Raw genomic sequence first — 14669 nt, 5'->3', positions numbered from 1 at the left:
CTGGAAACTTTTTATGTACCAGCCACAATACTAAATGCTTTTCATGCACTTTCTCATTTAATTCTATAATTATCTCAGAAGAAGCTGAGACACAGAAAGTGAAATAACTTGCTCAAGGTCACAGAGTAGGGGGTAGAGACAGGATTTGGACCAAAGTCTGTCTCATTTCTTCGTTTTTATGTATTAGAAACAATTTATACTAGCCATGTTATAATTTAATTTTATACCACAGTGTTCCTGTTAGTTTGTTTATTTAAAAAAATGTTGTGGTGTCCAAAGTGATCACTTATCCAGTCAACCATTAATTAATGTATTTCATAAACATGTCTTTTAAGACTGTAAGCTTCATTTCATACACGGAAGCCACTTATAAACTAGACATATTGTAAGGGTACGGTTGTCTCCTCAAGATATTTTTAAAATCTTGATAGACTGCTTGTATAAGCCAGTATTCCCCAGGGGATGCTATTATTATGATTGCTTGCCATTGAAAAATTTACTGAAACCAGTTGTGACCTGTTAATGACAAAGGAATGCCAGTATAAAATTGAGTTGCATGTCTGATAGAATGTGTATGTAAGAGTTTGTACTGCCATGTCTGAAAAGAAATCCACAGGAGGTTATCTCTACTCAGAATAAACTAAAAATACAATCTTTCACTTTTAATTAGGGAACAACCCCTTTTCTCTTATTTTCTGACCTTAAGACTGTACCAAAACTATGAACCTAGAACTTGTTTCCATGTGATATTTCCCTAATTGCTACAAGTCACAAGCATAGACGGGTCCTTGACCAAATGATTAAACAAATTAGTTCTGAGGCACTGTAGAATTTCCACCCACATTAGGGTGACTCAAGTGCATGCCACTGTTTATTTTAGATTTTCCCAAATATATCTGAAAATGGTAGGTGGTTTAGGTTTTTTCAAAACAGGCTTGCTCAGAAGAGCCTTTCAGGCTTGGCATTTTGTCTTAGATTTAGGGTTAATATCAACAGATTGTTTAGAGCCAACAGTGGGGATAAGGGGTGCCCTGCTGAGCAGATCAGCTGTCTATTATCTGTTGTTCAGCACGCTCAGTTATGTTCATATCCTCCTTGATGGTGTCATAAGATAACATGTTCTTTTAAATTTAATTCAGGATAGCAAACATTTATTGGCATCCATGTGGAAAGCACTATACTAGGTGTTTGGGAAAGATATGGCTATGCAGATAAATCTCTTAATATAGTATATGAGAGACTGTGATGAATGATGTAGAGATAGAAGCCAAGTACCGTGGGAGTATGGACCTAGAAAGAGAGATTTAGATTTGCATTATGATTTCTTACAAAAGAAATATAATCTGTTATGTCTTAAATTATGATCAGTGAATAGTTCTGGATTAATATGTGGTAGAATTAAAACATTAAAAACAGAACATGCCAGTTCTGTTTTACTATAGATGTGTGACATACAGAAAAGATGAATGAATTTTTCATAATCATCTTTCCATTGTTCTATATTTAGAAAAAAGTGGAGCCATTTTCCAGTGTTGTTAGTTTGCCACACCCATTTCTTTCAGAAATCAATAAAGTTGCTGTATTTACAGGGGTGAGTAACCTTTATCAACTTTTTATATCATTTAATTTGTTTTATATAACACATTAATCAATGATTAGAATAACTGAATGAGTAGAATTACAGAAAGTTCTAGCATTCACCTAGTCTTATTTTTCCCATTTGAAGCTCAAAGCAGTAAGTTGACTCATTTGAGGTTACGTCATTAGTGTGAGAAAAAGCTAAACTAGAACATTAACTTCGTCACTATAAGTCTACCATAGTATGTTTTTCACAGGAAACTGAAGCGAAGTACAGAATTCATCTTTTAGCACCTGCTTCCTACTCAAGCTCTTCCAACAACAATAAAACTATTTTAAAACAATGGGCCCCTAGTGCTGTGAAGATATAGAAACCACACTTTAAAAAATACCTAGTCTGAGCCCTGGCCGGTGATTCAGTGGATAGAGCGTTGGCCCGTTATAAGGATGTCCCAGGTTTAATTCCTAGTCAGGGCACACAAGAGAAGCAACCATCTGCTTCTCTTCCCCTCCCTTTCCCCCTTTTCACTCTCCCTTTTCTCTCCCTTTTCCCCTCCCATAGCCAGTGGCTTGATTGGTTCGAGCGTGGCCATGGACACTGAAGATAGCTTGGTTGGTCCCAGTGTCACAGCCTCAGGCGCTAAAAATAATTCAATACTAGAGCACTGGCCCCAGATGGGGTTGCTGGTTGTCCGAGTCTGGGAGCATACAAAAGTCAGTCTCACTATCTCCCCTCCTCTCATCTAAACACACACACACACACACACACTCCGTAAAGTCATGGTGCACTTTTGACACACACACACACGTAAAGTCATGGTGCACTTTTGACACACACACACACACACACACACTCCATAAAGTCATGGTGCACTTTTGACGCACACACACACACACACCCGTAAAGTCATGGTGCACTTTTGACACACACACACACACACACACCCGTAAAGTCATGGTGCACTTTTGACACACACACACACACACACCCGTAAAGTCATGGTGCACTTTTGACACACACACACACACCCGTAAAGTCATGGTGCACTTTTGACACACACACACACACACACCCGTAAAGTCATGGTGCACTTTTGACACACACACACACACACACACCCGTAAAGTCATGGTGCACTTTTGACCGGTCACCGGAAAGCAACAAAAGACAATAGAAATGTGAAATCTGCACCAAATAAAAGGAAAACTCTCCCAGTTCCATACCTATTCAGTGCAGTTCGACGTGAGCTTACACACAGATTTTTTAGGGCTCCTTAGGTAGCTATCCCGTATAGCCTCTACAGACTCCTCACTGACTGATGGCCTACCAGAACGGGGTTTCTCCACCAAACTGCCGGTTTCCTTCAACTGCTTATCCCACCGAGTAATGTTATTTCTATGTGGTGGCGCTTCATTATAAATGCGCAGATATTCACGTTGCACTTTGGTCATGGATTCGAATTTAGTGAGCCACAGAACACACTGAACTTTCCTCTGTACCGTCCACATCTCAACTGGCATGGCCGTGGGCTGCTCTGCTGTATACATGGTGTTACGTCATCATCTGTGCATGCGCACATGCTGCCACATCATCCTACAGAAACTGGGAGGGTTTTCCTTTTATTTGGTGCAGATTTCACATTTCTGTCGTCTCTTGTTGCTTTTCTGTGACCAGTCAAAAGTGTACCATGACTTTATGAACACATTGTGTGTGTGTGTGTGTGTACGTGTATGTGTGTATGTATATATATATGATGTAAGTATATAACTAGTCTGGAAAGGGACGAAAGTCAAGGCCATAGAAAATATAGTAATAGATTTTTGTCAATCTTTTTATATTATAAATATTTTTTTATGTGTTTATGAATTTGTTTTGTAAAGTGTTTGATTCTTCTCCATCTGTCTCACTTTCAAGGAAGAAATTCTTTACTTTTCCAGAAAGGTAGAGATTATAGCTCCACTTTTGGAATACCAGAAAACTTCAGTAAGTTAGGAAGTGATACATTTTTATATTTAAACCAAACTATGTAAGTGTATTTTTCTTTGAATTTTCAGACAACAGGCTCAATTTTGGTACTGTCATTTATTAAAAAGCTTTTCTTCTGCCTGACCTATGGTAGTGCAGTAGGTAAAGCTTTCAACCTGGAAGGCTGAGCTCACAGGTTTGAAATCCTGGGCTTGCCCGGTCAAGACACATATGGGAAGCAATTACTATGAGTTGATGCTTCTCGTCCCTCCCTATCTTCCTTTCTCTCTTCTCTCTGAAAATAAATGAATAAAATTTAAAAATATTTTTTCTTCTATATTAGTGTGATAAAATATCTTTAAGTTAGCAAAACTAAATATACTTTAATAATTTACTTTTGGAAGATGATGTATTATTGATGGCATTAGAGACTTAGGTTGAAGTAATTGGTAGGTTCTTAATGCATTTTTTATATATTTGCTCATGTTACAAAAAGTACCTCAATCAACTACAAACTAAACTTGTTCTGGATTTAATATTTCTGATACATCTCATTGAAAATTGATACATTTTCAATTAAAAATAAAAGCCACAATTTTTATTTTGAACTGTGATACTATTTCTGACAAAATATTTGAAAGCAGACTGGATTCATTTAAAGATTGATATTTAAACTATTGTATTTTGGTAGAATGCATCAGAGATTAAAATAGCAGAAGAAAATGGAGCTGCATTTGCAGGAGGAACTAATCTGATTCAAAAGGTACAGTGTTGTTTTCACGTTCATTAGTTATAGAAATTGTTCTGTTATCTTTACCGTCCATTTATTTATTACATGTGGAGTTAGCCACTATATTCATACCGTTTGAAAAATGGTTTGTAGAACTTAATAGAATGGGGAAACATTTTCCTATTCTTTTGAGTTTCAAAATCAACCTCAGAAATTATGTTTGGTTTATATTGTGATTGTTTTTTTCTTGCTTCCTATTCTATATATGTTTGTGAGAGTTTTGTGGGTAGACTGGAAAGGGCAGTATGACTCTTCGTGGTTTTGTATAAGAGGTTTAAATGAAATCGGCAAGTTAGCACAGGTGGATATCTCTATTCATGTTGTGAAGATCAAATATTTGTTTTGCTTTTTTGGAGTGAAGAGTGTAATTAACTTTAGTAGATCACAAAGGTTAGTATCTGGCATCTATGATATGGTACTTTGGGTTACTCTTAACTTTTACCCCTCACCTTCCTCCTCTCAGTTAAGAGTGGCCTGGGCTCAGCATGGAAGCAACAAATAATTATGTAGCCTGTCTTGAGAAAATAACAAAGAATTTGTAGAGCCTCTTCAAAACAACTTTTTTTTTTTTTAATAAGTGGGAAGAAGAGACATGTCTGAAGTTTTAGGGGTTTATTTTATTTCTGAAACTACAAATGTTTTTCCTTAACATTCTCTAAAGCCTTCTTTCCCAAATTTAATCATTTATGTTGTGGAATACTTTTCTTTCTGTTTTAGGACAGGAAAAAGTGGTTTGAAAATTTATCTTCTGCTCCTTATTCAGATTTTGGTTGGGATAAATTTTAACTGGGCCTTTCCTTTGGGGTGTATAATAGTGCTTGCAGTTTGTTTTTTTTTAATATCCCAATAATACTATAAATTTGGTATAGATTCTGGATTTTTAAGGCAAATCTCCAGAATGATTTTTTGGGAGCATAACTAATGGGAAATATGAAGAGATTATGCTTTCATACAGATTCTAGATCAAAGTTAAGAGAGTGGTACCCAGTTCTTAGTGATGTATCATGAATTGTAATTTAACAAAGTTATTAAAATTATTTTAATTATTAAAAATAATACCACTGATTCTTCAGAATTTGAGAGTAGAGCTTGGTCTCAGGAGTCAGAGAACTATTCTTATTAACTTTGTGTACTGCCTTACATCTGTTTTCTTCCTGTAAGCATAAGAGTATTTTGTAGAACTGTGATACCAACAGTGGAGTTTAAATAGATACCTCCACTCTTTAAATGTTAAGAAGTTACGTTTCAAGGAAGTAATGGTAAGAGCAGAAAGTGTTCTGCAACATTAAGTTTATTAAATAAAATATATTTGAAGAAGTAACCCAAATAAGGAAACTAAGTACATTTTGAAATTATTTGATAAATAAAATATTACAGGTACAGAATTTTTCTTTCAGTGCCCCAGTGATCATCTGTTATTAGAGGGGGGAATGCTGTTTGTATAAGGCATCATAACCAGTATAGTTTTGCACGTTACCCCCTGGTATCTTTTAAAACTCATCCATGTTATTTTTAGAAGGTATTCAGGTAGTAAAGTAAATTCAGTACAGTTTTGTAAGTAGTATCTTGGCTGTAGTTTGAGTTACACATATTTGTATTTTTTTAACTAGTTTAATACTATTATTAGCGCTTGAAATGGGTAAATATAGAATAAATTTACTGAACTTTTAGTTATGTCTTAAGTAAGATCTTTATTGACTTACTAAATATATTCAAAAGGAATTCAAAATTCCTTTTTTTTTCTCTTTTTTTTCCCGAAGCTGGAAACGGGGAGGCAGTCAGACAGACTCCCGCATGCGCCTGACTGGGATCCACCCGGCATGCCCACCAGGAGGCAATGCTCTGCCCCTCTGGGGCGTCGCTCTGTTGCATCCAGAGCCATTCTAGCGCCTGAGACAAGGCCACAGAGCCATCCCCAGCGCCCGGGCCATCTTTGCTCCAATGGAACCTCGGCTGTGGGAGGGGAAGAGAGAGACAGAGAGGAAGGAGAGGGGGAGGGGTGGAGAAGCAGATGGGCACCTCTCCTGTGTGCCCTGGCCGGGAATCGAACCCGGGACTCCCACACGCCAGGCCGACGCTCTACCACTGAGCCAACCGGCCAAGACCTCAAAATTCCTTTATTTTGAGTTATCACAAGTATACTTGGTCTGAGGGATTTTAAATAATTTTGTTTTTACTTGTCTCTAAATCATGATTTCATTCTATTTAATTTTGTATTCTGTGATGTAATGTTAAAGTTAACTATAGCATAACTTTCAAACATAATTTTAAATTTAATTCAAAGAAACATGGTTTAGAATTAGTATTAATGGAAAAATCTTAGAGTAGAAATTTCATGTATTATTCGTTAACATTTCAAAATTGCCGCTGCTTTAATACATATTTCTAGTGATACAAGCCCTGGTTCTGGATCCACACTGCCTGTTTTTAAATTCTGGGTCTGCCCATTATAAGCACACAGACTGACTCATCCTCCCTAAGTCTTCACTTTCCTCACGTGCAATGTGTGGTCAGTATTAGTAGGGTTATTGTAAAAACTGGATGGATTTAAACCATGTTAAAATTTAGCCGAATGCTTGGGTAGGTGATAAGTTTCTGTTTAATAGGTTATTAAGAGAAGCACAGTATACCATTTAGGGATTAAGAATTTATAAAATGAAAGAATAGTAACAGGAAGATAAAATTTCAGTCAGTCACGGTTTAATTTTGCCAGAGTTCAAATCTTTAGTTCACTGTAATCCCAAACCATGGCTTTGAATGACACTGTGGCAAGGTTTCAAGCAAAAAGAATCATTGATAAAGTATTTGTTGACTAGGCAGTGTTGTTCTAAGAAGTTGCTTCATTTTATAATTAACTAAATTTTTAAATGAGGTATATTGTATTAGTTTAATAATTCTTTTGGGTGCCTGCTTGAATTTAAAATGCTTTTAAAAATTGATATTATCTGCTCTGAGACTGGAATTAGAGTATAGAAAATAAACTGTAAGTGAACTTGTCTTTGACAGTCCCACCCTTTTATTTTTAGTAATTGGAGGCAAGGAGAATTTTAGTTTCAATTCTTTGTGAAAATACTTACAGATTCAGTTCTCTTGATGCTCTCAGTTTAGGAAGGGATTGTAGTTGCTAGTGATTTGGCAGATGTGGTTATTAATGTTACATGTGACATACTGCAAAATTTTCAGCATGTTTATTCAGTTTTAATGATATATGAATTCTGCTTTGGGATTTTTCAGCCATATACAGATCAGTGCTATGTGCTAGCTTCTAACACTTTCACGTAACATAACCCCATGGAAGAATTAAACCCATTAACTATGTATATATTTTTAAATGTATGTGACTTTTTAAAAGAAAATCATTTGCTTCTAATGGTTTTCATAATTAGTAAATGTATACATATGATTCTTATGTTTGAAGAAAGAAATTGTGCTTAATGTCTGTTTTCTAAATTATAAGGGAACTTATTAAACTTTATTTTCAGAAGGATAAAGCTTTTCATATAATCTAGGGTCATCTTTTTCCTTATTTTTAGGTTTTGGATGATGAAATTCAATCAGACTTTTATGTAGCTGTTCCAGAAATAATGCCCGAGCTCAATCCATTAAAGAAGAAACTGAAAAAAAAATTTCCAAAGCTTACTCAAAGTAAGGGAGAATTATTTTTATTATTCAACATGCTATCAACAACTTTCTAATACATACATTTAGTTAGAAAACAAAATTGCTAATATATGTGTAGAATAAATAATATGTTCTGGTATTTGAGTTTTGTGTTATATAAGAACTTGCAGATTTGATTTTTCCTCCTCTTTGGCATTGCTCTTGCAAATCTATTATAATTTGAAAACCTAATTACTATATAATATTTTAAATTTAGGCCATATTCTAGCTTGAAATTAATTGTTGAATGTATTACCCACTAAGTATGTTATCATTGTACTGTGTTATACATCTTTATCAATATAACATGTATAGCTAATATATGTCAGGATTTAGCAGATATATGAATGCTTACAGCGCTCATGGCTCTGTAGATTTTTCTCTTCAGGAACTTCTCCCTTATGGATATTTCTCCATTACGAAATATGGCAAGAGAGGTGAGGTTGCTGCATAGATAGCCATGTTATAAAGTATGAAATATTAAATGATAAATTCACAAAGTGCTGCTTCTGTTCTGTAGGAGAGGAATTTACACATAGGTGGGGAAATGAGAGGAGGCATCCTGAAGGGGGTGACAGTTAAACTGACCCTGAATAATTGGAGAAGTAGATTAAGGAGAATATAATTTTAAATAGAATCTATTAATCATCAACACTGAAGTAAGTCAGAAATTATAGTCCATGTATAAGAAATACAATTAGTTCTCTTTGGCTGTATTGAAGGGTACCCCTACATTGATATGAAAGAAAATAATGGGAAAGTGTGTTGGAAAGGTAGATTGATGTCTTATGGAGAAGGATCTGGGATAACATCCTAATAAGCTTGGACTTCTCAGTTTTCAGCAGGAATCCCTTAGAAATTTTTAAGGTAGGGAGTTCTAGAAGTTTAATATAGCAAGAGTTCATAAGATATAATGGCATCAATCAAAACTAGAGGCAGTGAGACCAATTAGGGTGCAATTGCCAGAAACTGATAAAGGTAGTTTAAACTCAAGTCTTCATAATGTGACTGGAATGAGGAGGACAGATGTCTAAGATATTAGAACTTTGTACTAAGTTGTTAGAAATGAACAGGACAAGAGACAGTAAGAGAAGAGTCAAATGATGCTGAGATGTTTTAGGTGGTATGTTTGTGTAGATAGGTGTTATTTCAAATAAAATTTCATCATGTAAACAGAACAAGTATTTTAAAATTGTTTTAGTAGATTGGACTTCAAAATTGAACTTCACATTTATCTCTACGTGAGCTGAAAAATCCTGCTAAAATTCTTTGTATGTGGTAGCCACTAACACTAACCTGAATTATAGGTTATGTTCTGTACTTTAAGCAATTTCTATGTACTCTTCAATTCTTTTGTTGTCCTAGAGTTTTGTTTATTTTTGATAGCGTGCATTGAGTAACACATCCTTATTAGACAGTGAACTGAGTTTTGGCACCTTTTTTTTTTTTTTTTTTTTTTTTTTACCATTTTTCCGAAGCTGGAAACGGGGAGGCAGTCAGACAGATTCCCGCATGCGCCCAACCGGGATCCACCCAGCATGCCCACCAGGGGGCAATGTTCTGCCCCTCTGGGGCGTCGCTCTGTTGCATCGAGAGCCATTCTAGCGCCTGAGGCAGAGGCCACAGGGCCATCCTCAGTGCCCGGGCCATCTTTGTGCCACTGGAGCCTCAGCTGCAGGAGGGGAAGAGAGAGACAGAGAGGAAGGAGAGGGGGAGGGGTGGAGAAGCAGATGGGTGCTTCTCCTGTGTGCCCTGGCTGGGAATTGAACCTGGGACTCCTGCACGCCAGGCCGACGCTCTACTGCTGAGCCAGCCAGCCAGGGCCGAGTTTTGGCACTTTTTATTAGAGATTTCCTTTTCAATAGTGTTTGTTGTCATAGAATCAGACTTAATATTCTTTTCTAAGTAAAACCTAAAATTGAATATTATTTTAATAAAAGTTAAATATGAATTGGTTCAATTTGATGACAATATTTCTCATAATTTTTTTCTAATTAAATTCAAGCTCAACAAAACCAAACAATTAAAACTGGAACTAGCCTGACCAGGCAGTGGTGCAGTGGATAAAGCGTCGACCTGGAATTCTGAGGACCCAGGTTCAAAGCCCCAAAGTCACTGGCTTGAGAATGGGGTTGCCAGCTTGAGCATAGAATCATAGACATGATCTTATGGTCACTGGCTTGAGCAAGGGGTCACTGGCTCAGATGCAGCCCATCGGTTAGTGCACATATGAGAAAGCAATCAATGAACAACTAAGGTGCTCTCTCCCTTCCTATCTTGTCTATCTCACTAGAAAGAAAAACAAACAAAAAACTGGGAACTAAATACTGAGTATATCTATTCAGCTAGCTCCTTGCTTTGCAACTAACTGGTATTTCACAGAAGTTAATTTTGTCACCTTTGCTACTTTATCCATTCTCTGCTTAACAACTTTAGGCCTTTATGGGGTTTTTTTAGCCTTGGGTTTTTTTTTTTTAAATTACCATTTTTATCACAAAATTTGTTTTTATTTTGAAAGGTTTTCAAGAACTTCATTTCAAATGAGAAAAGTTTTCTTTCAAAATGCTTATTTATACTAATGGGCTTTATTTTTACTTTCATAATGAATCATAGTTTCCACACACCAGAGTCAAGTTACCTATGTATGCCCCCCCCCTTTGATTAACAAAGCATTTTGAAAAAACAGGCCTTTCTCTTCCTCTTACCTTTACCTTTTTTTTTTTTTACCCCCACATGATCTGTTTTAACAACACTGGCAAAACATTTGTGTTCTTTAAACATGAAGACAAATGATTAACCTGTCAAAAATGTTAAAACAGAATATACCAGATGTGCATTAGAACAAATGAGGCTTGCATTATGCATTTTCAGAGCTTGTTCAGATTCTTGTTTGGGAACATTTGATTCCCCTTATATCCACCAAAAGATTTTAGGGTAAAATAGAAATTACATTTTGAGCAAATGGATGATATTAAAAAACAAACAAGCCCCTACAGCTAAGCTCATTGGTTTACCATTTTGTCTTATATTTTGTTTTAGTAATGGGAGTGGGTGTAACCATCTTGGCTGGATTGAATGTTCACATTTTGCAGCATATTTAATGCTACAGCTTTATTTGTTTTATTTTTAATTTTAATTGCTTACGTAACTCTAGGCAAGTTCTCTATTTTTAAATGCACATTTGGCTTTTTTTTTAGTATTTCTTATTTCAGATTAAAAAGACATTTAAAACTTGCTTTTAAAATTTCTTGGAAGAAAACAGGCTTCATTTTATTTGTTAACTAGCTTTCCCCTCGCCCCTACAATATAAGTGCCCTCTGAAATTCTTTCATCTCTAATATACTGTAGATGTATTTATTGATATTTTTGATATTTTATTTCTAATTTTATATGTTTAGAATTTACTTTAAAAATGCTAGTGTGAAAAATATTTTGACTTACTGGAATCTGTTTTCTATTGTACATATTAAACCATGGGTAGGTACTATAGCATATATGGAAACGCTGAATTCTTTTACACTATACTAAGTTATTGACAGGTAGATGGGAAAGGGACATGACAAAAAAATTGAACCCGCCATTGTTAATTTTTCTTTATATCATATTTAGCTCTTAGAATTGAATGTCAGTGCTCTAGTTGGAGTCTTGTCAAAAAGGATACTGCAAAATAAAAAGGATATTTCAGTGGACTTGTCCAAAAAAGTATATCTACTGAGTAGGGGACTGGCCTGTGTAAGGAAGTTGATGTATCATATTTGAGAGTAATGGATGTAAAATTATTGAAATTGAATGTGAAATATTATTAGCTCATTGACTGTGGTATTGCTTGCATTATTGAAACAATTAAAACTGGTTATATGAAGAAAAATACAGAAAAAATTTTTTTTCAGAGTAATCAATTTGAATTTTTTCTAAATTTTCCCCTCTTGTTTTCTAGTGAAAGTTTCCAATGGTGATTAGGTACAGTTATAATTATTATAGATGAATTATGTATTACAGCTGATTCTGTTATTCTTTTCTTCATTTCCTTTACGACAGCTGTAGTCCCCCCTTGCATTTCCTCTTATGTGCTAAGTGTTCTCTCTTCTCAGGTCTTTGGACTTATTGCCCTATCTGTGTGCAATGCTCTTTGCTTATTTTCCTGGCCCGTTTTCTCATTCAAATATCATCTAAACAAAAAGGCCTTCTACGACATCTTGTATGGAATGTTACCCACCACTTCCTATTAACACTGGATTTCTCATGTTGTGCTTTTATATTCTTTTTAGGACTCCTGGCATCTGACATTTGTTATTTATGGGTGTGTATTCAGTTCTCCCATTAGAGTAAGGGCATTTTTTGGTTTTATCTACTACTATATTCTTATGGCCTAACAGAGTACCTGGCACATAGTATGTGTTCAGCAAATATTTGTACAGTGCACGAACATTTAGTGCAGCATTCAATTGATAGAAGATATAGCTTAAATACTGCAACTGAAGAGTAGACTTGCTACAGTTTATAGGGTTTTCCTGGATTAGAATAAATGTATTTGTAGTTACTGAATAGCTACTATGTGCTGATCCTGGAGTGCAGTGGCCATTAAAAAAACACACAAATTCCTTGCTGTCTTGGAGCTAAGAGTTTCATTTCTGTATTAGATGAACTGGCTTAACTGAGCATTTGGTCATACTTAGATTTTTCTAGTGAAATAAATAAACTGAAAACAAAACACATCCCTCCAAACTTTTTTTTAAAATTTTTTTAAAACTTCAATTATTCATTTTAGAGAGGGGGGGGGGGGAACAGGAAGCATCAACTCCCATATGTGCCCTGACCAGGCAACCCCAAGGTTTTGAACCGGTGACCTCAGCGTTCCAGGTTGACGCTTTATCCACTGCACCACCACAGGTCAGGCCCCCAAACTTTTATTATATTCAGCTATCCTTTCTTGCTGTGGTCTTAGTCCTTTCTGTTGTTTCATACAAGTGTTTCAAACACAAGTGGTCTTTAGTGGTTGGCTGTCTTCATATCTTTACCAAGTGTTACTCTTACTTTCATTCTTCTCTCCCATATTAAATTAAAATATTCCTCTCAGTAATAACCACAGATCTTTTTTTTGCCACATTTAAAGATCTGTTCTTAGTCTTTTCTTTCTTAAAACTTTCTTTTAAACTATGTAATTTTAACCTACTGCCTGCCTTTCTCAGTAACTATTTCTTCCTTGTCCTGCTTCTTACCTGTAATATCCCCTGCTAAATAAGAAAAGAGAACGTACATCAGGGTGAAATACCTGACAATATAGTTTAGTGCACGTTAGATTCATTATGGAAATTGAATGGAAGGAATTAGAGAAAGAGAAAAGGAAAGAAGGAAGAACAAGGAAAAAAGTAGAAGAACATAAAAGTACAGAGAAAAGAGGAGAGCAATTACATAGCAGAAAGGGATAGCAAAGCCCTAGAGGTAACAGTGAAGATTTAGCATTGGGTTATACTGAAAAACAGAATAGAATAGTGGTTAATATAGACCTCTCTCAGACTTGGCTTGAACAAAATTTTTTAAACACTTTTGTGCCTCTGTTTATTCATCTACAAAATGGATTTTATGTTCCCCATAATATTTTTGTTATAATGTATGGAAGACTTAGCACAGGCTGAGTATATAGCAAGTTTATAATATGTATGTGTCTCTTATTATTGATTCCCTTTGAGTCTAAAGTAGCTATTCATGTGCTATAATTACTTTAGGAGAACTCACTCATTTTCATGTTTTCAAATATCATTTTTACTTTCATAACTCACTTATTGAATAAGTAGATAATTATTGAGTACCTACTAGTGTCAGGCAGTACACTTAGTACTGAGAATTGAAAGATGAAAAGATATTTCCCATCTTTAAGGAGATAAAAATTAAACAGTGATAGAAATGAGAACAAAGTGCTGCATTAGAATGCAGAAAGTGTACCAGTGGAAAAGTACAAAATGCTTTGAGGAATGAGGCACTACTTTGTAGAATCAGATTATGTAAAGAGAATGCCAGCTACATTGAGCACTTAAGCATGAACAGGCATTTTTTTTCCTCCATACATGGGGAGAACACTAGGTAGCGGAAATGGCCTGTACTAATAATGCACAAAAGTATGAGTGAGCCAGTTATGTTCAGGAAATTATAAGTAGCTTTCTGTCATTTGGTGCATATATAATATTATCAGATCTTGGTGCTCATTGAGGTTCAACAGTGATAGGCAGTGGGCCAGATCACAGAGGGCTTTGTGTGCTGTGCCGTGCCATGGGAATTAGATTTTATCCATGCAGGTAGGAGCCATTGAAAAATAAAGCTCAGAAGAAAGATATAAAATATGTTAATTAAAATATGTGGGAGCTATTTAAATGATAGAGTGGTGATTTGCAGATGATGAAACGTTAAGGACAGCAACCAGTGAGGAGGCCAGTGCAGTAGGCTAGGTAAAAGGTCAATAAGGACGGTTTTGAGCAGTGGCGATGATGGCAGAGAAGAGGAACTTTGCCGTGGGATATGGAGGAGGTAGAAGTAACAGGAGTTACAGATTAGTTGTAGGGGTAAGGGAAAGGGAGGAATCGATAGTAGAATGATTCCCTAATACTTGTCTTGAGTAGCCTAGTGAATACTACTTTAAGGGTAGATATACAGGAGATGAAGCAGGTTTGGGCATGATAA

At 35.7% G+C, this 14669-nt stretch overlaps 1 protein-coding gene across 2 annotated transcripts in view; it reads left to right on the top strand.

Moving 5' to 3' along the window:
• MRPL1 (mitochondrial ribosomal protein L1) overlaps positions 1 to 14669 on the top strand; it is a 68466-nt gene that overhangs the window by 15603 nt on the left and 38194 nt on the right. The window contains exons 4-6 of one of the 2 annotated variants that reach the window (XM_066279586.1): positions 1508 to 1591; positions 4236 to 4307; positions 7868 to 7979. In XM_066279586.1, the coding sequence (XP_066135683.1) occupies positions 1508 to 1591; positions 4236 to 4307; positions 7868 to 7979 (268 nt within the window). The remainder of the gene's footprint in view (positions 1 to 1507; positions 1592 to 4235; positions 4308 to 7867; positions 7980 to 14669) is intronic. The other variant, XM_066279587.1, reaches the window with a different exon arrangement.

Source organism: Saccopteryx bilineata, chromosome 5, assembly GCF_036850765.1.
Source record: "Saccopteryx bilineata isolate mSacBil1 chromosome 5, mSacBil1_pri_phased_curated, whole genome shotgun sequence".
NCBI classification, from domain to species: Eukaryota; Metazoa; Chordata; class Mammalia; order Chiroptera; family Emballonuridae; genus Saccopteryx; species Saccopteryx bilineata.
This window is presented reverse-complemented; position numbering and strand designations above follow the sequence as displayed.